The sequence below is a fragment of the Neophocaena asiaeorientalis genome, unplaced genomic scaffold (genome assembly GCF_003031525.2).
Source record: "Neophocaena asiaeorientalis asiaeorientalis breed wild unplaced genomic scaffold, Neophocaena_asiaeorientalis_V1.1 scaffold119, whole genome shotgun sequence".
NCBI lineage: Eukaryota > Metazoa > Chordata > Mammalia > Artiodactyla > Phocoenidae > Neophocaena > Neophocaena asiaeorientalis.
The window spans coordinates 8,847,317-8,872,280 of record NW_020175821.1 but is presented as its reverse complement, the minus strand read 5'-3'; the positions used below and the strand labels follow the sequence as shown (position 1 = coordinate 8,872,280).

The window sequence follows — 24,964 nt, the reverse complement described above, 5'->3', positions numbered from 1 at the left end:
GAAATACTATAAACATCTGAAATGCATACCCAGTCTACATTAAAAACCTGTTTTCATGTCAGATAAACATGATGTTTATATATCTACAGATTTTTAGTCTTTATATAAGTAAATACTTACGAATTCTGAGAAAGGGTCGATTCCTAGGTAGTGAATATAGAAACAGGAAATAGCTTTGAAATAAAACAGATGTACTGCTATTAGGGAGAACTTGGTAAAGCAAACCTCTGATGACTTTAAATTCCTCACACAAATTCATGCTGCCTGGTTGCTCCGAATGGTGTGCAGTGTGGTTCTATGCTGCCCCAAGCTTGAATGTGGCACCCTAACAACTGACCTGCAAAACTGTCTTTAGTGGTTGAGTCTGCATGCATATTCCTTCCTCCAAAACTCAGAGAATACCCTCTACTGTTGATATTATTCTTTCCTTAAAGATCTGTTATTTCTAATAATTTAAAATATAAATTTAGATAGATTTGCTTGACAATTTGGGTCAAATTCTAAAAGGTTATTTTGAATTTCATTAGAGTCTCAGGCAAGTCATTTTCCAGAAAGTTATCTTTAATGTCTTTGCTAAATAAATAACATTTACACACACGACAAAACCATCACAGGCTCCTGTAGGAATCCAAAGTGTAAGAATCCAAGGTAAATGTAGAGGTGCATCAACTATATCAAAGTCTAAAATCAAGCATCTGTATATAAGCAATCACTTTGATTAAAATCTTCCAAGCTTAATTACTCCCTCTTAAAACATTTTAAATTCTATATTGGACAAAACAGATATAAATGTACTTGTGCAAATTAACTTTAAAAAACATAGTATGGCTTTAAAGTCACAGTTACTTCTGCAGCATCATACTATATGAGCACACTTGAGTCATCATTCTGCATTAGCCATTATTCTTAGTTCAAGTGAACACACTGTCACATCTATAGACAATATATGTCTAATTACTCTGCACCCAAAAGGAATAAAGGATTAAGATGCTATTGAAACAAATTAATTTCACGGGACTTTGATAAAGACAATAAACATTAACGGAATTTGGGAAATAAGATTTGCAGGGCTTATCTCTCTCTCTCTCTGTGTTAGACATTTCTTAGAGAAACCTCATCTGATTTAGGAGTAACAGGAAATAGGCACAACTCATTCCATTCTTCTATCGCATGTTAAAAAATAAAATTCATGCAATTTTCAAAAATTAATTTCTTATAAACCCAGTCAACAATTTCTTTAAAAAAGTAAAGTGAAACCTCTGCTTTGAGAGATGACAATAAAATTATTAAGTTTAAATATTGCCATAATTAAGAAAAACAAAGTCATCATTTATACAAGCTTAAGAATTCAAGTTGCTTGTGCAATGAAATTAAAATTGACCACACACCAATCATTCTGAGCTATAAACTAACACATGATTACCTTGCAAGTCATATCACCAATTGCTAATTTTATTTACATTAATGACAAGTAGTATAACATTTACCAATTACAAGTCTACAGGTCTACTTGTTGGTAGTAGTTGAGCTTTTCCAATAGGATTTTTTGGAGAACCTTTATACCAGACCCTCTCTTTATCTGATGGTCTTCTAAGGACCCTGTTATTTATGCCACGAGAAAAGCCCATATCATTATTTACAACAGATTTTACTATATCATGATTTGTCAGATCATCCAAGGGAACCTTAATTTGGCCATTAGATATCACTTCCTGCTTACAAACTCTGGTGGACCCAAGAGAAGCATTTCCAGAGTTTGGGTGCCTCTTCATTTGTGAGAAAGATGTAGAAGTTACCTCCATGCTTGATTTTGAAATCGTATCAACATTCGACTGTTTGTATGATGTAGACTTCTGTTCTTTAGGACTTGACCTGGTACATGGAATAGAGGAATCTTTTGATGTACATTCTACACGAGAGGGAAGAGCACTATCACAGCTCACTGATTTAACCAGAGGAGAAGCAGCATCACCAAGACTTGCTAATTTATGTCTTGGAGATTGTCCACCATACAACAACAAAGAATTAATTCTTCTGACAGACTGACGGACAGGCATACGCTGAAACTTAAGAGGTGACTTAACTTTTGTCCTATTTGGTTCATTTAAAGAAAGATTGTTAAACCACTGTATGTGGTCTGAAACCTTTCCGTGCTCTGTCATTTGTAAATGTTCAGAAACCGTTTTATCACATGTTTCCACCAGTGACTGCTGTTTAACAATTCTCACAGGCCTAGGTTTTGACAGGTTTGCACTATTACACGTAATCTGCTCTGAGGAAGAGGCGCTAGCCACGTCCTCTCTAGAAGCTGCACATTTCAGTAAGTTCTCTTCAATCATATTTTCATTCTCCTTTAATTTAATATTTAGTGTATCCCTTGGGGACTCTTGTTTCTTTATTTGCTCATCACTGGACAATTCCTGCTTGCTTAAATAATCTTTTGGTATATTCGAATGAATGTTGTCTTCTAGTTCTATCTTCATCTGAGTTGAGTAACATTTTATAGTGGCTTCTCTACACAATTTTTGAGTTTGATGTAGTGAGAAGTCTCTTTCTGAAAAACTATTTTCATCTTTACTAGTGTGGTGTTCACTGGATTCTATCACAGTGAAATTATTAATTTCAAATAGATTTTTTTCTGTGCTACATTTGATAGAAGATGTTTCATTAAATTTTACTTTCCCTACATTAGTTAATGATGACTGCCTGTGATTTATCAATGCATGAAGATTACTTCCAGATTCAGAAAATGCTTTCTGAATTTTCACCACAGTCTCTGTGGTCAGGTTATTTTCATCCCCACTAAGAGAGCTGCCAGTTACGTTGTTATTATGCCTACTGTGTACATTAGAAGGGGTAAGCTCATATGACCTAACAGGTGACTTTTCAACCATCATATCGGGCTCCAAGGAAGAGTTTTCCATCTCAAGAACTGCATCTATTGGAGAAGCTTCATTTCCATCTATTTCTTGAAAACTTGAATTACTAGGTCCTGTCCAAGACATCCGGTAATTTCTTCCACCTAGTCGCTCTGGAGTTAGTAAGTTTTCCTCAGACTTACTGATCTTTTTTGAACCTAAAATAAAGCAGTTCAGTGTTTTTAATCATTTATATCTGACCTAGTTTTGAAATGTTATTCAAATACATGACAAATTAAATACTAAGCATTTAATTCCGATAAACTAGATTTGTGTTAAAAGAGATAATTTTTACCTATAAACATGTCAAACATCTTTATATTTACATTTTTAAAGATCCTCCAATTATTCATAGAAAAATACATTGCAATTCCAATATTTTCATTATTCAAACACGAATTTTCAATTTCTAGAATAGTAAATTACTTAATATATTTTATCATTAAAAACAACTAAAGGTTATATGTCAACTATATCTCACTAAAATGGGAAGAAAATTTTTAAAAAAACAATTAAAGTAGGCTTTTGGGATAAAACTAACAATATCATGTAAATATACCTTTTTTTGTTAATCTTTCATCAATATATGGGCTAAAAAGCAGACCTGTTTTTACAGATTCAATCCTATTTTTTAAACTTTGTTGATTTGCAAGTCGTCGACCAACATTTTCAGATCTATCGACACCAGAACACACATTCTGTACAGAACAAATTGAAAAAGTTTTGGTTAAGAAATAAACCTAGTTAATTCAAAATATTACTTTGTAGTTATCAAAATCCTCTACAGCTGATTTTAAAAGGTGTGTACATAATTGAGGAACAATTTTATAGCAAACACAATATACTTGCATGCATGCTGATGAAAATTATAAGCATTTGACTTGGCTATTAGTGGATATTTTATGATCTAAAATAAAAACAGCCTCACACATTAACTTACAAAACTTTTTTTGTGTGTGATGACTGTGCCAGTACCTGTTCACAAGAGTGAAAGAAAACAGAAAAACAGAACAAAATCTTACCTCATGGAATTTACATTCTTGATGGGCAGATTTAGACCAGAAGAAGACAGACAATAAACTATAAAGTATAATATACAATACATAAGGTGAAAAGTGCTAAGGACAAAAGCAAAGCAGGGTAAGGAGGATACGGAGTGGTGAAGGGTGGGGTATAATTTTAAACACAGTGAACAGAAGATGATTTGTGAGTAAAGAAAAATGAGAGCGACAGTCATGAAGGTATGAGGGGGAAGAACATTCCAGGACAGGAAAATGCCAGTGCAGCCTCTAAGGCTGAAGCAAGGTCTGGCACACTTGAGAAACTGCATGAGGCAAAAGTGAATGAAGCTGAGAAGGCAAGGGAGGGTGGCAGGAGGAGAACTCCAAGAGGGAGGCCAGGAACAGATCATGCAGGGCACTGCAGATCAGTGTAAGAACTTTGGCTTCTCTTTTTTTCCCCTCAGAGTGAAGCAAGGAGTCACTGAAGGGTTCTGAGCAGAGGAGTGACATGAGTGACATGATTTAACTCTGGTTTTTAGAGGATAATTTTGGCTCTAGTACTGCAGCAAGGTAGAAGCAAGTATACCTACTAGTAGGAACTTGTAGTAATCCAAGTTCCAGATAACATAACTTAGAGAAGGTTAGAAATGTAGTACTGGTGAGAAATAGTCAGCCTGGATAGACTGAAAGCAGAAGTTAGACAGGATTCCCTAATGGTTTCGACGGTACATGTGAGAGAAAGTGAGGGGTCAAGAATGTCTGCATGCTGTTGGTGGGAATGTAAATTGATACAGCCACTATGGAGAACAGTATGGAGGTTCCTTAAAAAACTAAAAATAGAACTACCATATGGTCCAGCAATCCCACTACTGGGCATATACCCAGAGAAAGCCATTATTCAAAAAGAGACAGGTACCACAATGTTCACTGCAGCACTATTTACAACAGCCAGGACATGGAAGCCACCTAAGTGTCCATGGACAGGTGAATAGATAAAGAAGATGTGGCACATATATACCATGGAGTATTACTCAGCCATAAAAAGAAACGAAATTGAGTTATTTGTAGTGAGGTGGATGGACCTAGAGTCTGTCATACAGAGTGAAGTAAGAAAGAGAAAAACAAATACCATATGCTAACATATACATATGGAATCTAAAAAAAAAGTGGTTCTGAAGAACCTAGGGGCAAGACAGGAATAAAGGTGCAGATGTAGAGAACAGACTTGAGGACCATTTCCTCTCCTTGGGGAGAGGAAAGTGTAAGCTGGCACGAAGTGAGAGAGCATGGACATATACATGGCATGGATATATACACACTACCAAATGTAAAATAGATAGCTAGTGGGAAGCAGCCGCATAGCACAGGGAGATCAGCTCAGTGCTTTGTGACCACCTAGAGGGGTGGGATAGGGAGGGTGGGAGGGAGACGCAAGAGGGAGGGGATATGGGGATACATGTATACGTATAGCTGATTCACTTGGTTATATAGCAGCAACTAACACAACAATGTAAAGCAATTATACTCCAATAAAGATGTTAAAAAAAAAAAAAAAAAAGAATGCCTGCATGGTTTTTGGCCTAAGTGATTAGAAGAATGAGTTGCCATAAGTGAGATGGTGAAGACTACAGGTAGAATAGAAGTGTGGGTGGAGGAGATGGGGAGGAGTGGAGAAATACCAACAGTGGAGAAGTGCATCTTGGGAGCTCTATTTGGGGCAGGTTACACTTGAGATATCAACACCTCCCTACTTGGGATCAACACCCAAGTAGGGAGGTCAAGTAGGTAGGTCGGTTAAACAGTCAAGTTGTTCAGGAGAGCATTTGGGGCTAGAGATATAAACTTGAAGTCATAAGTATATACATGATGTTTAGAGCTGATGATCACCCTGAGTGAGTGGAGTGAGAAAAGAAAAACCCAAGGGCAAATTTTTGGGCACTCCAATGTAAAGGAATTAGAAAACTAACTGACAAAGAAGGAAGAAAATCATGAGACTATATGTCCTTGAAGCAAGGAAAGAAAGTATGCCAGAGAGGAGCAAGTCATCAGCCAGGTTACATGCTGCTGACATATCAAGGCTAAGAGGACTGGTATGAGCAATGCTCAATTCATGAGTGATCTTATGAGAGCTGTTTCAGTGAGTGTTGGGGATGAAAGCTTCACTGAAATTGATTTCAGCAGAATAGAAAAGAAGGAACTGGAGATAACAACTCAAGTGTAAGGGCTGGTATAAAGAAGAGCAGAGAATGGGACAGTAAATGGAAGAGAGGCAGGGTTGAGAGAGTCTTTTAGCATCAAGTCTTCAGCTTTATCCTAATATAAACTTCAATGAAATCGTGAAAGGCACTTACTCCATCTTTGCTACTTTTCCCTAGATTAAATTTCAAACGAAGAGATCTTCGAACCTTTTCTTTACGGCTGATTTTAGGAGAGAAGCAGTCTGCTTTTCCTGATTCCACCCTAGAAAGAGTCAAATTAAAAACATCAGTTTATAGCATAAGAACTGGAATTCCTACAAAATAAAGTTTGAAAGTCCAGAGCAAATCACATTGTTAGTAATTGAATAGAGTAATCGTTTTTTAGGTTTAAGATACTATATAGGAACACATTGTATTTGCATAAAAAATACAAATATTTTATAAAATAAACTTTCCTGTTTATCACCAGTTTAGTCACTTATAAACCAGAATCATTAGGGTAGACTAGCTTTTTATATTAACAGGAAATTTAAAAATTACACACGTCAACATAAAATAGGATTTTAAGCAAGCAAAATGGATTCAAATTAGGAATCTTTCTCTAGAGGATATGCACTTGATTAATAAGACTATAAAGGCAAAGGGCATTTTTAAAAATTATGATTCTCAGTAGAAAGACACAAAATATTTTAACTGTATATACCAAATTTTTATCCAACCTGGATAAATTACCTGCAAACTTTTTTGCTTGCAAGCCTTTTACTTCGCCTTAGCACACCTGTACTGATCAAATGGTTTCCATTGACGGCGACAGGAGAGAGTGAACCCTGAGATGACCCTTCTGGGCTTGTATCAAAGTGAACTATAAAAATAACCACATGTGATAGACCACACATACTCATTTTCTTTTCAAAGTATAAAATATTAATAGCAATTAGATTTGAAGTCTTAATTTCCACCCCTAAACAACCACAAAATCACATAATTTCTGGTTAGAATCTTCAGGGGTCAAATAACCCAAGTCAACTGAAAAAAAAAAAATCTATTTCTTACTTTTTAGTTACCAATTAAAGGTCAGATTAAACATTATTTTTATATTAGAGTTTTGCTTTAAACTCTTTTAATACTACAAGGGAGAGGTGGGTGCTGTTGCAGATTGGATAAGGAGCAAGCTTTCGAGACAGACTTGAGTTTGTCCACCACTTACTAAATGGCTTTAGGCTCTAAAATTGGACTTCTATGGTGAATATAAATATTACTGTAACGTATATAAGATGTCTAGCACAGTACCTGGTACATAAGATTAATTAATGCTGTTATCAAAAATAAACTACTGAAAAACAATTTAGTATCTGAGTATCCAGTATGTACCTGCTAGCCAACTTGCTGTCTACCTGACTCTGGAGTGCAATTTGTCCAAAATTTTTGGCAAACAAACAAAAACCGATGATCTATAACATACACCTAACCACTTGGCTACTGCCATGTTCCATGATAACAACTGGAGGTTACAACAGCTCATTTTGATTAAGTTATTTAACACTATACCATGAAACCAACTATAATAAAAAATTACGGAAAAGTATAATAGTTATGAGCAAAGGCTCCATATACATTTGATTTGTATTTGAATATTGCCCAGGATACATTCAACAAACATGAACCCTCTCAACTTATCATTGGTATTGATAAAGAATTCACACAGGTCCCCAAACAGAAATATCCATGTTTTTTTCAATTACAAAACCAGAAAATAATACAACCATTACAGTGACTTTTTGGGTGCATTTGGCTAAAAAGAAAGCTTGGAGGCAATATGATATATCCAATGTGACATAGGTAGCTTTATTCTAGGGCTGCAGTCTAGTTATCTTGAAAATATATCAGTGGCGACAAGGAGGCACAGTCAGAATAGATGGAATAACACACAGTTACAACACATATTAGAAAAAAATTAAAAATAAGTACACTATGGATTGTAGATTAATATTGTTGCCTACATATATTAAAGAAAAGCATCATATCTGTTATAATCCAAACTTAGAAACCAACTCATTTTCAATTTTGCAGATGCAATTTACTGAACTGTGGCTAAGAAAGGGTCAAAGAAAAATGGTGAGTTAAAATAATAGAATTACTGATGCTGAACTTGTTAATTTTTTTATAAAAGAAGTTTCGCTAGTTAAGCAGGCTCATACTAATGTTACAGTAACATAATGTTTAATCTATTTTTGGGGAACTTGGAGAGAAGGAATCTGCAGGTTCATTTCTTGGGGAAGATGATGTATTGTCAATAAACAAAGGCAGGTAGAACTATGATTCACATCTGTCATTTGGAAGTAGTCCTCCAAAGCAGAAAGCCTTTAAATACTAAAAACACACTAAGTTACTTTAAAGGAGTTTAAGTCTCCAGCCTGTGAATACCGATAGAACTACAGACATAGCTTCAGAGTTCTTATCATTACACTTTAATGAACCACAGAGAACCTGAAGGACCATAGAGAACAAGTTGCTATTCTGTTCACCTTTTTAATAAAACAAACAAGGAAAATGTAAACCTTTCGGATAACAAAAGCGAAAGAGAGGCTTTTGGGAAGAAAAACTCATAACCCAGCTAACAAATTCAAACTGAAACTCTTATCATTGTGTGAAACCAAAGAAAATCTAAAAGAATCAGAGGCTACTCACATTTTGTCTAAATGTGACACAAATATGAGATGGAAGACTCTGGGCTTCTTAGAGTTTCAATTCATTTTGGGTTGACCACAGGTTAATACGAGCCAACTTGTATTCTACACATGCTAAAGGAGCCGACTCAATCCAAGATCACACTAACAAAAATTTGGTATTCAAATTAGCATGATTATATTTTTCTCTGAAGGCTCTGGTTGGCCACATTAGGAACTTGTATTTCATTTGGAATAAAATGGCTGGGCTGGTAAGGGATGTGGAAACCATGCCATAAGGATGGCTTTTTATAAAAGCCACTTGAGTATAAAACTTTAAAAATACCACCCTCCAAATTAACCCACAATGGTACTTCAATGGTAACACCCCTACTCTGTATTCAGAGATGCTCAAATGCTGGTGACCTCAACTCAACAAAAGACAGCAATCCAGCCACATCTACAGATCCAGAAGTAACTAAAGTAGAATTTAGGATGTTCAATCACGTAAAACCTGAGCACAAGTGCTATCCTATCCACAGTGACCCATAACTTTCAATAGGTATGGCAGTAAAACACACACACTCACACACACAAATTATACTGAACCACTGTCTATTTTAAAAGTTAGGGGACTTTATAAAATTCAGAGATCTGACAAAACAGAGAATAAAACTCTGGCTCCTAAAGGGTCATATTAATATGAAATAGCACTTTGCCCAGAATAGGCACTCATGTTAATGTTTATAACCCAATTATATAAATTCCATTTGTTACCTGATACTGGTGTAGAAGTGCTACTGAAGAGATTACCTGGCAACAACTCAAAGTTACAATTGTGCTTGATGGACTTCCTTTTCTTACTTGAGAAACCATGGGACTCTACCGGTAGTTTACGCTTAGCATTTGGTGTAAGAATCATTGGTGAAATGGATAGCTGGGCTGAAAAAAAGAAAACTTGTTTTTTCTCCCACAAAGTTGATAAAATACAAACACTTTATATAATTTCTTCTTATAAAGCTATTTCTTAGAACCAAAAATGGGGGGGATATGTTTACATTAACATTATCAAATATATATTATAAAACTAAATTAACACTATGCAATTACTGAAAATAAAAACAGTGAAGTTGCAAAGAGGCCAGACTCTTAGTAACTTCAACACCAAATAGACTAAAAGGTGCATATAATTCACATTAAAGAGTATTAAATAGGCAAGAAAAATTATAATCAAGGTGTTGAAACAAAAACTGATCTAAATATTTTTGATTTTCATCATAACTGAGTATTAACCAGTTAATGTCTTCAATCTAGAAAACAAAACAAGCAATCAAATTTTCTATTACTGGGTTGAATAATTTCAGGCACAAACAAACCAAAAAAAAAAAATTGGAACAAATATTAATAAACTTCTGGTTCTAAAATAAAAATGAGATTTATTTTCACATGTTCAATATCATCCAACTTACAAATGGAAGAACATGATTCAGAAGATCAAAGATATAAAATAGACTAAAATAAATTCATACCTACAATTTTAGGTTCATTATATCCAATGTAATTATATATTATGTATTACATATATATATCCAATGTCATAATATTATAGTACAATATCTTCACTGAAAATTACATTTGGAATTGATTAAACAAAATAAGTTAGGTAATCATTACCGTAATTAATTTTTGTATAATATATATAAATGTCCACTTAAATAAATATATATAATACCTACCAGTTCTTTCCTGTTGAGGTGTAATAGAGGGTGTCCTGTTAGATTTAAGTTTATTTAATGCTCCACTAACAAAATCTGAAATGCAAGGCATATTTATAATCATATAATCAATTATAACAACATTTACTTAACTTTTATCAATAATTCATATTGCTATTTGTGGTCTTTTAGCATCTAAGTTTATATCAGCTTATATGTTTTAAAGTCACTTAAGGTAATATAAAAGGAATTATTTCAAAATAGGCAAAAAATACTAAAGGATATATTTGTATTCCATTCCCCTCTTATACTCCCATATCTCTCAATAAATAAATAAATAAATAGATAGATAAATAGGAAGACATTAAATACAGAATGAGAGACTTCCCTGGTGGTCCAGTGGTTAAGACTTTGCCTTCCAATGCAGGGGGTGTGGGTTCGATCCCAGGTCGGGGAGCTAAGATCCCACATGTCTCACAGTCAAAGAACTAAAAACATAACTTTAAAAATGGTCCACATCAAAAACAAAAACAAAAAACATACAAATAAATACAGAATGAACTGTTAAACAAGTATCTACAATGTATAGAAAGAGTATGGAAGAGGAAATCATTACCTTTTGAGGAAGGAAAGAAATGGCATTAAGAGAGGAATCTTTGCAAGGGAAATAAAACCTGGACAGTGTTCTGAAGGATTTGTAGGTGTTGATTAAGGTGGAAGGTAGAATTCAGGCAAGGTGACTAGTATATGCAAAGGTATGTAAGAAAAAAGAGAATTTATGTATACTAGAAACCAGGAGTTTGATACTGCTAGAGCAAATAGTGAACAGTGGATATGGTAAGAGATAAGTCTTGTGTATTAGGCAGAACAGGGCTGTGTATCATTTTGAAGAACTTGAACTTCTCCAAAGGCAAAAAGGAACAAAGTCATCATTTCTGCACTTTAGGAAAATCACTAAATCTGCAGCAGTATGACAGATTTTTTGGGGGGTAAGCCTCCTTGGATGGAGACAAGCAAACTAGCTAAAGTTTATTCTAAGTATGCTATTCAGTCATTCAACAAATATCTATTTTGTACCTATTATGTGTCAGACACAATGAAGATACAACAGTGGCCAAAATATGAAACAGTGACCTTTACAAAACTTATCCTATTGGAGGAAACAAACATTAATATACTAAGGAAATAAATACCTATTGACAAATGGGTAAATAGTGTGAAGTACAAATATAACAATGGATTTAGACTGTGGAGTTAGAGGAGGTATCCTTGAGGAACTGGTATTTAAGCTGAGACCTGAAGGAAGAGTGGGAATTAGCCAGGCAAGAGAAGGTCTTAACTGAGGTAGCAGCTATGGAAATGGAGGCATTATTAAAGGTATTTAAGAGATCAAAGTGATAAGACTTGGTAGACTTAGTGGGATGTTCGAATGAGGAAAGAGCAGATAAGGACGTCTAGAATTCTGACTTTGATGACTGAGTAGACAATGGCGCCATCCAAAGAAACTCAACAGGCCAGGAAAGAATGGAATGACATACTCAAAATATTTAAAGATAAAAACTGTCAGCTATATCATTCAGATATGAAGGAGAAATAAAGGGTTTCCCAGATGAACAGAAGCTGACAGACTTCATCAGTGCTAGACCTGCCTTACAAGAAATGCTGGAAGGAACTCTTCTACCAGAAAACAAAAAGGCAAAAGTAAACAAAATTTTGAGTAAGATGATAAACAGAATCAGAAAATTGCAACTCTATATCAAAATAAGCTGTCAAACAATTCTATAATAAAGGTTAAAGGGAAAAAAGCAGTAAAACTATAGCTACTTCAATTTGGTAGAGAACACAAAACATAAAGAGACAATTTCAGACAACAGAGAGGTAAAAGGAAAAGGATGAAACTCATATAGGCAAATGAACGTAGTAAGATGCTATTGGCAGAAAAAGGACTTTTATCTGTAAGACAATTTACACAAACCTCATAGTAATCAGAAAATATAAATCTAGAGGGACTTCCCTGGTGGTGCAGTGGTTAAGAATCCGCCTGCCAATGAAGGGTACATGGTTTCGAGCCCTGGTCTGGGGATCCCACATGCCGCGGAGCAACTAAGCCTGTGCGCCACAACTACTGAGGCTGCGCTCTACAGCCCACATGCCACACTACTGAAGCCCGCATGCCTAGAGCCTGTGCTCCGCAACAAGAGAAGCCACCGCAATGAGAAGCCCGCGCACTGCAATGAAGAGTAGCCCCTGCTTGCTGCAACTAGAGAAAGCCCTTGTGCAACAATGAAGACCCAACACAGCCAAAAATAAAAAAACAAAATAAACTTATTTTAAATATATATATACATATATCTAGAGCAGAGACACAGAACATAAAAGAGAAAACTGAGAAAAACATCATAGAAAACCATCGAACCAATATGGCAGACAGAAACACAAAGAAAAAGAAACAATGGAGATACAGAACAGTCAGAAAACAAAAGATAAAATGGCAGTACTAAGTCTTCATCTATCAATAATCATCCTAAACGTAAATGGATTGAATTCACCAATCGAAAGACAGAGTGGCTGGATGGATTAAAAAACAAGACCCAACTATATGCTGCCTCCAGGAGACTTACTTCAGCTCTAAAGACAAACATAGGCTCAAAGCGAAGGGATGGAAGATGATACTCCAAGCAAATGGCAGCCAAAAGAAAATGGGTATAGCCATACTCATATTAGACAAAAATGACTTCAAGCTAAAAAAGTTAACAAGAGACAAAGGTGGACATTATATAATGATAAAGGGGACAAGTCACCAAAGAAACAACAGTTAATATATATGCACCTAATATATGAGTGCCCAAATATATAAAGCAAGTATTAACAGACCTAAAGGGAGAAACTGACAACACAATAACAGTATGGACTTTAACACTCCACTTACATCAATGGATAGTTCATCCAGAAAGAAAGTCAACAAGGAAGTAGCAGTTTTAAATGAAACATCAGACCAGATGAACTCAATAGATTTATACAGAACATCCCATCCAAATACAGCAGCACACATTCTTCTCAAGAGCACATGGAACATTCTCATAGATTGACCATAACTTGCGACACAAGTCTCAATAAGTTTAAGAAGACTGATATCATATCAAGCATCTTTTCCAATCATAATGGTATGAAACTAGAAATCAACTACAAGAAGAAAGCTTGAAAAATCAGAAATATGTGAAGACTAAACAACATGCTACTGAACTACTGGGTCAATCAAGAAATCAAAGGCGAAAAACAAAACAAAACAGGTGAATGCTACCAAACATTCAAAACAGATTTAATACCTATCCTTCTCGAATGCTTCCAAAAGACTGAAGAGGAGGGAGCACGTGCTAACTCATTTTATGAGGCCAAATTTCCCTGACACCAAAACCAGGCAAGACAATGCAAAAAAAGAAAATTATAGGCCAGTATCTCTGATGAACATAGATGCAAAAATCCTCAACAAAATATTGGCAAACTGAATACAACACTACATTAAAAGGATCAAACACCCGCAAATCAATCAACATGATACACTGCATTAATAAAATGAAAGATAAAAATCATATGATCATCTCAATAGATGTAAAAAGCATTTGACAAGATTCAACACCCATCTGTGACAAAAACTTTCAATAAAATGGGTATAAAAGGGAAGTACCTCAACATAATAAAGGCCATATATGATAAACCCACAGTCAACCTTATACTAAATAGCAAAAAGGTGAATGCTTTCCCTCTAATATCAGGAAGAAGATAAGGATGCCCACTCTCATCCCTCTTATTCAATACAGTATGGAAAGTCCTAACCAGAGCAAGCAGGAAAGGAAAAAATAAATAAAAGATATCCAAATTGAAAGGAAGAAGTAAAACTGTCACTATTTGAAGAGGACATAGTTTATATATATATATATATATATATATATAAAACCCTGAAGACTCCACTAAAAACCTATTTGAAATAATAAGAAAACAATCCCATTTTACAATCACAACAAAAGGAATAAAGTACCTAGGAGCAAATTTAACCAAGGAAGTAAAAGACCTGTACATTGAAAAATGCTAAGACGCTGTTGAAAGAAACTGAAGAAGACACAAAGAAATGGAAAGATACTCTGTGTTCATACATTATTAGAATTAACACTATTAAAATGTCCATAGTACCTAAAGCAACCTAAAGACTCAATGCAATCCCTGTCAAAATCCCAATGACATTTTTCATGTCAACAGAATTAAAAATCCTAAACTTTCTATGGAAACACAAAAATTCCTGAAAAGCCAAAGCAATCCTGAGAAAAAAGAACAAAGCTGAAGGTATCACACTCCCAGATTTCAAATTATATTACAAAGCTATATAGTATTCAAAACAGCCTGGTATTGGCAGAAAAACAGACACATATCAATGGAACAAAATTCAAACCCCAGAAATAAATCCATACATATATGGACAATTAATTTATGACAAAGATGGCCAACAGGCACATGAAAAGATGTCGAACATTACTAATTATTAGGGAAATGCAAATCCAAACCACAATGAGATACCAGCTTACACCTGTTAGAATGGCTATTATCAAAAAGGCAAGAAATAACAAGTGTTGGAGAGGGTGTGGAGAAAATGGAACCCCCATACACTGTTGGTGGGAATGTAAATTGGTGCAGCCACTGTGGAAAACATTATGGAGATTCCTAGAAAATTTAAGACTAGAACCACCTTATGATCCAACCATTCCATATGAGGGTATTTATCCAAAGAGTATGAAAACACTAATTTGAGAAGACACACGCATCCCTATGTTCATCGCAGAATTATTTTCAATAGCCACGATAAGGAAACAACCTAAGTGTCCATCATCGGATGAATGGATAAAGAAGATGTGGCACATATATACAGTGGAATATTACTCAGCCATAAAAAGAAACGAAATTGAGCTATTTGTAATGAGGTGGATAAACCTAGAGTCTGTCATACAGAGTGAAGTAAGTCAGAAAGAGAAAGATAAATACCGTATGCTAACACATATATATGGAATTTAAGAAAAAAAAAAAATGTCATGAAGAACCTAGGGGTAAGACAGGAATAAAGACACAGACCTACTAGAGAATGGACTTGAGGATATGGGGAGGGGGAAGGGTAAGCTGTGACAAAACGAAAGAGAGGCATGGACATATGTACACTACCAAATGTAAGGTAGATAGCTAGTGGGAAGCAGCTGCATAGCACAGGGAGATCAGCTGGGTGCTTTGTGACCGCCTGGAGGGGTGGGCTAGGGAGGGTGGGTGGGAGGGAGGGAGACGCAAGAGGGAAGAGATATGGGGATATATGTATATGTATAACTGATTCACTTTGTTATACAGCAGAAACTAACACACTATTGTAAAGCAATTATACTCCAATAAAGATGTAAAAATAAATAAATAAAATGGGGCGGGGGGAGGAAACAACTTAAGTGTCCATCAATGGATGAATAGATAAAGAAGATGTGGTATATATATACACAATGAATACTACTCAGCCATAAAAAAGGACAAAATCTTGCCATTTGTGACAATATGGGTGGACCTTGAGGGTATTATGCTAAGTGAAATAAGTCAGACAAAGACAAACACCGCATGCTTCCACTCATGTGGAATAAAAATCCCAAACAAACTAAAACCACCAAAATAAATGAACAAACCAAATAAACCAAAATAAACACATAGATACAGAGAACTGAGTTATGGTTACCAGAGGGAAAGAGAGGTGTGGGAAGGGCGAAATGGGTAAAGGGGGTCAAATGTATGGTGATGGATAGAAATGAAACTTTTGGTGGTGAGCACACCATAGTGCATACGTAAGTCGAAATTTAATGTCCACATGAAACTTACAATAATGTTATCGACCAATGTCAGATCAACAAAAATACATAAACAGTAAATTTTTAAAAGGGGGGGGAAGCTTGCTGGATAAGACATTTAGGCTGGGTTTTGACAAGTGGATATTATTTGAACAGTAGAGGTAAATGGAAGTAAAACATTATATCAAAAAGTATAAGCAAAAGAACAAAGTGTCTAAAAATAATGAATAAAGAAAGCAGTTTGACTAAAGTATAGACTGCATAAAGGAGAGATAGGATACAGTAGAAAGGCATGGTAAAGCAATCCTATGAAAGATCTTTAATGTCAGGCTACAGATATCAGTATTAATGAAAGTTTCTGAAGGGTATGCATGTGAGATACATGATTAGAGTTATATATTAAGAATATCAGCCTTGACAGCAATAAGCAGGGCAGATTCAAGGAGGAGGCACAAAGACCAAGAAGGAAATTCTTACAGTAAACATGCAGTAAACACTGCAGATAGAATCTTACAGAATCTGAAAACTCTGTGAATACAGACGGTAAAGTAATAGTTAGGCACCTATGGCTTAAAGCTGTGACTACAGAATGGTGGTACCATTAATAGAAAAAAGAATTCGAGAAGAACCAGTTTAAAGAAGGTGAAGATGATCATTTCAAAATGCTGAGCTCAAGCACCAAGGAAAAGCAGAAGTGTGATGTCTGCCTAGTAGAGACTTTTACTAAAGTGGTTTGACATTTGTGAGATAACAGTGGTAGAGATTTAAGTGTTCATCTATTTAGATGCAATAAGTGAAACTTACAGGAGTGAATGAAATCACAAAGGGAAAAGGGTAATAAAGATGATCTGTATCCAAGAATATCTGAATTTGGGGTAGGAAGTTTTATGGGTTGAATTGTGTGCTCCAAAAAGATATGTTTAAGTCCTAACTCCCAGTACCTGTGAATGTGACCTCATTTAGAATTAGGGTCTATGCAGATGAACTCAAGTTAAGATGAGGTCATTAGTACACCCACTGGTGCCATGACAGTTCAGAGGCCGATCATAAGAGGCCAAAAAAGTGGGTGGTACTCCAACTCCTGGAAATCCCCATCCCTCCTCCAAGATAGTTAGAATATTCCTCCCACTTGTTAGCCTATGAAATTACCCAGCCCATAAAAACTAACGACCCTCACACCTCAGGGCCGTGCTTTCCCTTCAAGACAGTCTACCTATTGCCTTCTGAGATGGCCCACACTCTGTCTGTGGAGTGTGTATCTCTAAAATAAACCTGCTTTCACTTAAAAAAAAGAAAAATGAGGTCATTAGGGTAGGCCCTAATTCAATGTGATTGGTGTCACAGAGAGACACCTAGGGAGTTCGCCATATGACAACACAGGCAGAGATTGAAGTGATGCAGCTGCAAATCAAAGAATGGCAAGAATCGATAGCCACCACCAGAAGCCCGAAGAGGCATGAAGATTCTCCCTTAAAGGTTTCAGAGGGAGCATGGCCCAGGCAACACCTTGATTTCAGACTTCTAGCTTCCAGAACTGTGAGACAATAAATTTTGGTTGTTTTAAGCCACTTAGTTTGTGGTACTTTGTGGTACTTTGTTACAGTACTGTACTGTACAGTACAGTACTTTGTTACAGAACAAAGAAGGCATAAGGGAAATCTACAAAGGAGGCAAAAAAAAAAACAGGAGGAGGCAAAACCATATCAGCCAAAAGATTCAAAAAGGCATTGGACAGTTAATAGAAATTGGTTCTGATACGCAAAAGATAAGAAATTTCCTAAGGCAACTGGAGGAATAGTCTGTCTTCCCAATCAAGAAGATTAAGAAGTCTCATGATTGATTCCACCAAGAGGAAACTTTGGTTCTTTTTGATTCTTCCTTGGTAATGTTTCCTTCATTATTTAGTTCATACTGCTAATTCATATTATTGTTTCAAGTCATGATCTCACACATGGACTACTGCCACACATTTCTGACTATTCTCCCTACCTCCAAGTCTCAATTCTCCAAACCAGATGATTTTCTAAAATAGTGTAATCATGTTATGCCTCTCTCCAAACCTTCAATGGTTCTCCAATACCCAGTTTAATGTTCTAATTCTTAAGTTTATCATAATACCGTCCTAATCCCTAGGATGAGCCACTCAAGTCATGCAGACATAGATTACTTCTACCTTACAGACACAGACATAGATTACTTCTAGCTTACGCAAATCTTTCTCCATAGCATCCTCGAATAGGATACAAATATTCTGACCCTCCACCCAGTTCTCCTAGATTCTACCCATTCTTCAAGAAGGTTCAGTTTAACTTTCTTTTTATAGTGTCCCTGGTCATTACAACCAGGGAACTTTTCTCCCTGGAATGCAGTTTATGTTTGTGCTAAACATCTAGCACATAATATCAGATTATATTGTCATTTTTATTTTTCACATGCATATGTCATGCCTCTCCAACTATGATGTAAGCACCAAAAAGGCATACACCATAGCTTATGCTTTTTTATGTTCAAACACATTTCAGGCAAAAGCAAATTGCTGTACGTCCACAAACAGGACTGCCATGACCGCTTACCTCCTACACTTTGTCTTCGCTTTCTCTTACAGTCACCAGGAGTTTCATAATCACCTTCTTCAAAGCCTTCTAGTGATGGAGTAGCACAGAGATCATCAATACCCAACATAGCTGGTATCTTTTCTAGGATAAAATCTGGAACATGTCCTAAACAAAAATGTTCACAATTAAGATTGTTCCTCTACTCCCCCTCAAAACATTTCAATAGTATATAGCCACTTTCTAACAGTTGTCTTCATAGTTCACTTAGAAAAAGCTGGGCTCTCCCTCATTTAAACAAATCCCATTATTTAATAATGCAACTACATCTTACCAATATCTGATGCATAATCAATAAGAGTTTGTACTACTGCAGCCTGTAATCGTAGCTTTTTTTCTGTGTTAGCAGACATCTTCTCATGCCCTTCACTTGTCTGAAGAAGATTTGGTGCAAATATCACAGCAAGATTGCTGCTATCCATCTTATTCTCACTGCACCTTAAAGGAAAAAAGGTTTTATGAGATGGAGCTAAAGATAAAAATACAGAGTTAAAATAACATATTGGGCACATTTTGCAGACCTCTTATTTTATCAGTTAAACACAAATCAAGATACAGTGATCCTTCATCTACCCATCTACATGACTGGCTTGAAATAAGACAGAACCAGAAATACACAGCCTCTCTGTGCTTAAATATATGTCATAAAAACATTGCTACCCATAGAGTTCACGCTTTGTTTTTCCACACAAATTGAACACATTTCTTTGATTTTTCAAACCCACACACAGAAAATTCAAAGTACTGAAGGCAGCCAAGTATGTCTAAAACAAGCAGTCTCAATGACAGCAGGGAGAAGGGAAAAATTTGAAAAGTAAATCGCAAATATTTTAGAAACACAATAATCTGAAGCCATTCAATGGACTAAGAAGCCTATAAACACCAATAAGCCATTAAGGCATCCACCATGACAACCCTAAGACAGCAAGGAAATATTATATTTGGTATATTGTTTTTTTAAATGATACAGGGTATACCTCTTATAGTAAGGAAAAATATAATATTTTTAAGAAAAATTTCCATGCCAAACAAAATTTAATTTATCATAAGGGTAAATCTAGCTAGTAGAGAAATTAAACTACCATCTCCCAAAACTTTTAATTACTACTCACCTAAGAGAAACTTTCCTGAGAAAGTTAAAGAAGTATCTTAATATATCAATTGTGTGGTCAGCCATAAGACAGGAAAGCAACAAGGTAGCTTTATTCTTCTCCTCTGTTCTTAACTGTTGAGCTTTGAAAAGTGCTTCATGCAAATCAGCTGGGAGAATGGGCTCTGGCAATTCCCTAAAAAACTGCTTAAGAAGCCCTGCAATATCACAAGGAGGTGCAGAAGACAGGCATCTTTCACCATGATCCAGTTTATTCTGAAATAAATACAACAATCTTGAGTGTTCGGGGGCTTAAGAGTTTAATGCAAATAAAGTATCCTTTCTTATACTCTAAAGAGCTTTATTTAATAAATTTCTCTTAACTCTTGTTTTAGTATTTATCACTTCTCTTTAGAAGGCTAAAAACAAAATTAAAAAAAAATTTTCATTTCATATAGTACATTATAGGAACAAGGACCATGAATCTGAAAGTACTGTAAACTTTTAAAGCATTATATAATATAAATGGCTTGATTATGACAATCATTTCACAACATATACATATATCAAAACATCAGGTTGTACACCTTAAATGTATTTGTCAATTATACCTCAATTTTTAAAAAAAGCATTATATAAATGATATACATTTTGGAAAAAAGAAAAAGGGTTCTTCTGCCATGAAAAAAAGCTTTCTGCAAACTCAATTTCTGTCCATAATTCATGTAATAGTTCTAAATATTTCAATCCTAAAAACCAAATTAAAAAGTGGTACAAATGAAAATTTATAGTTCAAGAATATGCTTACCTTTAGTGCTTTTAGACGAATAACAGATCCTGATTTCCTAAAAAGCCCTTCTGTATGAATATGCTCTTCTAAAGATGTGCAAGCATCAACAAGAAAACTGAAAGAGAGAACTCTTTTTAGGTGGTAAGACACACATCTCACTAAATCCTATTCTCCTGCCAGAGACTACACCCCTTTCAGCTCTGATGCTACAAATCCCTTTAATCTCTGTGATAGAAGGTTACTTTTAGTTTTCCTTCTTGCTTCCTAAATTCTTCTCTAAAGCCCATCTTTTTACCCATGACAACTTCAGTGAGCCTGCTCAATCCCTGATCCTTGCCAATCTTAATCCATTTCTCTGCTTCAGCTCAGAGCACAAGATTTGTCTTTTTTTACTGCCTTCACTTCTTCATATCCCAGTCTTTGCTCAACCCTCTGCAATCAGACTCATCCCCATTACTCCATCAAGATCACTAATGGCCTCTGCCTTGCCAAATCCATGGTCAATTCACTGTCTTTATCTTGCTTGTCCTACCAGCAGTTGATACACTCGACCACTCCGTGATGGCCCTGAAAATACTCTTCTTCACTACACTTTTGGAATTTCTGCTGTCTCCCTGACTGCTCTTTCTCAAACTTTTTCTGGCTCCTCTTTTTCTGCCAGACTTCTCCATCCTAGGATCAACCAGGGCTCTAAGGCCTTCTCCATTTCTTTACCTATTCTCTCTCCACAGGTGATCTTGCACAGCACACATAGCTTAAAAAACCTACCATCAACTACATTTGCCCAAAAATAAGGCAAGACTTTTTTTTTTCTCACCAACATTACCTGTCAGAAAGTCAGATATATCCATCCCAGTCCTTACAATCCTTCACACATTTAGAGGTGTGTGCTCAATTTCTTTATACTGAATAATTTTTAACAATCAATATTGGCTTTAGACGCTTAGGTAACAGCTGGTAACAAAAAATTTGAATGGATGTCAGCTGCAAGTAAATGAAAGCATTGTACTGGTGCATAGTGGCTGAATGTTGCAGAGTAACTGATAGAAAAACTTTCTTTTTAAAAAAGCAGACAAAGAAACTACAACAAAGATTTAGTCATTATTACTAGAGATATGACTGCAATTCTAAACGCTGAAAATCATCATTTAAAAAAACCTTTCATAGGCCATTTAAAAAGCAAAATAGTAAGTGGTTACCTCATGAAGATCATGAATCTGTATCTATAGGGTGAGTGAGGGAAAATTGTTCTAAGGCAGCAAGGTGTTCAACAAATACTTTCGGACAATGCACCAATTAAAAACCTAAGTTATTAGACTAGAGTAGCCAGAATGAACCTTACTTTGGATAGAGGGGAAATGAATTAGTAAGAGCTAAGGTAGTATCTTTCTACTATGCATTTTTAAACTATTTTCTTAAGCCGTAAACTTCCCTAGCAACTTCTGATGCAGTTAGTCCAAAAGGTTATTTACAAACAGTGACACAGAAAAGCTCAAGTGTTAAATAATTTATATTCACAAATACTCTGATAGCTATTCTTTTGTCCAACATTTCTAAGATAAAAAATATTAAAATTATAAATGAATTGGTAGTTTAGTATATTACTGAGTATCATCAAAACAGCAATGAAAACATCGGTACACAACAGAAAACTCTGCCTTAGAACAAAAGTAATTTGCTTTCTAACATTTATTCATTACTAAACCTTAAAATTCAATCCTGAAAATGAGTACAAATTAAAAAGTTAAAATATGCAAAAGTTTAAAAAACAACTTTTAACATTAGTTGAGAAATAAAATCATTTGCTAGTTCCAACTAATTTTGTGCGCCATTCAACTATTTATTGTTAAACATTCCAATACCAGTTTGAAATATTTACTCTTCATTTCAAAGTTTGCTCACCTTGGAATATGTCCATATTCTGGAACAACAGACTGGGGCAATGCATTAAAAGGTACTCCAAATATTTTACCCTAAAATGACAAAGTCAGTTACTCTAACACAAATATTAGGCTCAATATAAGTTTTCTTAAACATTAGGCAAATTAAAAACCTCACAAAATAAAACAAGACAGCAGAAATAAACTATTGGTCGAGACACAGAAAACAATTCCATCAAGTATATTTGTTAAAAAATAACTACTTTATACTAGATATTATGCTAGATGCTGGGAGTACAAAAATGGTCAAGTTAGAGTCATTGCCCTTAAGCAACGCAGCAAATTCCCTCAGTTTCCAATCCCACAACAGAAAATCAATCCATTTAGTGTTCAGTAAGGAAATTCTTAAACAGAATTTGGCCCAATATGCTAACATTTCTGGAAAATACTACAAGCTCCTTTAGTAACTATATAAATACTGACCTTAAACTTTCTGTTGGTCACCTTATAAATACTAACTTGAACAAAAGGCCAAATTGGCCTATAACAGTAATTCCTGTCACTCAGTACTTCCTAAAATTATATCAGGGTGGTTCCTTTTATACCTGATTATCTTTTCCACACTCTATGGGAGAGTACTAATCAAACTGTTCTGAGGTATCCAAGGAAGGGATTCTGCAAACAATCTAAATTTCACGTCGTACTTTCAAAACCAATTTTAAAAAGTCAGAGTGGAATGTATTACTCGCATTCAAATTTTAATACATTTGAAGATCCCAAGAGCACATTTGTATGTTGGTTAACTTGAGTGTTTGTGCACACCTCTGAATAAAGAATCTGCCACTATCTTTGGGCATATATTCAAACTTCTTAAAAACGAGTCACTGATTAAGAAGGTTGTAGCTTTGCCTTGGACTTAAATGTAAATTCAAGGGATTCCCCTGGTGGCTCAATGGTTAAGAATCCGCCTGCCAATGCAGAGGACACAGGTTCGAGCCCTGGTCCGGGAAGATCCCACACGCCCACTAGTGGAGCAACTAAGCCTGTGCACCACAGCTACTGAGCCTGTGTTCTAGAACCCGCGAGCCACAACTACTGAGCCCGTGTGCCACAACTACTGAAGCCCGAGCGCCTAAAGCCAGTGCTCTGCAACAAGAGAAGCCACTGCAATGAGAAGCCTGCGCACCACAGCGAAGAGTAGCCCCTTCTTGCCGCAACTAGAGAAAGCCCGTGCCCAGCAACAAAGACCCAATGCAGCCAAAAATAAATAAATTAATTAAAAAAAAATTCAAGCCTGTATATGTCTGCTTATATGAAATTAGATTAAGTGGGCATACCTAATCACTCATATTGCCCAGCAACAAAGACCCAATGCAGCCAAAAATAAATTAATTAATTAAAAAAAAATTCAAGCCTGTATATGTCTGCTTATATGAAATTAGATTAAGTGGGCATACCTAATCACTCATATGTTAATTTAGTTTAGATACATCTGCTCTCCATGAATGCTCTTGAAGCACTTGTGTTGTAAGAGTACCTTATTTAACCTGTTATTTATAATAAGACATCATTCAGGGAATTCCCTGGCGGTCCACTGGTTAGGACTCCACGCTTTCACTGCTGTGAGCCTGGGTTCCATCCCTGGTCGGGGAACTAAGATCCTGCAAACCACGGTGCAGCCAAAATCATTCAGTATTCTTAATGATTTGACAAAATCTTACTAGTCCTTTTTCAAGTAGCTGGCTCAATTTAATTGACAAATATAGAAAACACTGTGTAGCATAGTGCTTAAGTGAGCAGGCTCCTAGTGGCAGGACTGCCAAGTTTTAAATCCTGGCTCTTCCATCCTTTCAGCTACTTACACAGACCTCCCTTCTTTCTTCCATATCCTTTCGGTTCTCACCCTGGCCCAGTCGCCGGACCAGCCGGCTGTTCAGGGGCCTCTTCCAGTCCCGGTCCCCGCCCGGGCTGGTGGCCGCCGTCACCCTGTTTCACAGGCTGCTCCCTCCCTCCTCCATCAACCTGCCTGCCGCCCCGGGCCAGCACATCCGGGTGCGCTCACTGAAAGTCAAGTGTCCCTCCTCATGCCTCCGCCCCACCGCCTCGACAGACAACCGGAGCCACCTCGGCCGGCCCACCTTCTGTTCCAGTCCAGCCTCAAATGGCAGCGCCAAAAAACGTTCCACACTCTGATTGGCCCGCTCCTCTTTTCAAAATCAGGACCCCGGAAGGT

General features: G+C 36.1%; 1 protein-coding gene across 2 annotated transcripts; it reads right to left on the bottom strand.

Moving 5' to 3' along the window:
- Positions 1–543: 543 nt before the first annotated feature.
- On the bottom strand, positions 544–22,819 carry ARHGAP11A (Rho GTPase activating protein 11A). Of its 2 annotated transcripts, XM_024732630.1 has the most exons (11): positions 22,754–22,819; positions 20,870–20,966; positions 20,084–20,337; positions 19,246–19,409; positions 18,933–19,079; positions 10,520–10,594; positions 9,561–9,725; positions 6,850–6,979; positions 6,271–6,379; positions 3,478–3,616; positions 544–3,076 (listed from the first exon to the last, which is right to left on the bottom strand). In XM_024732630.1, exons 3-11 carry the CDS (start codon positions 20,146–20,148, stop codon positions 1,491–1,493), a joined length of 2,580 nt encoding a protein of 859 aa, XP_024588398.1. In that variant the 5' UTR covers positions 20,149–20,337; positions 20,870–20,966; positions 22,754–22,819; the 3' UTR covers positions 544–1,490. The 2 variants fall into 2 exon arrangements, with proteins under 2 accessions (XP_024588398.1, XP_024588397.1); XM_024732629.1 differs by lacking the exons at positions 20,870–20,966; positions 22,754–22,819 and having other exon boundaries at positions 9,597–9,725; positions 20,084–20,244.
- Positions 22,820–24,964: the final 2,145 nt, after the last annotated feature.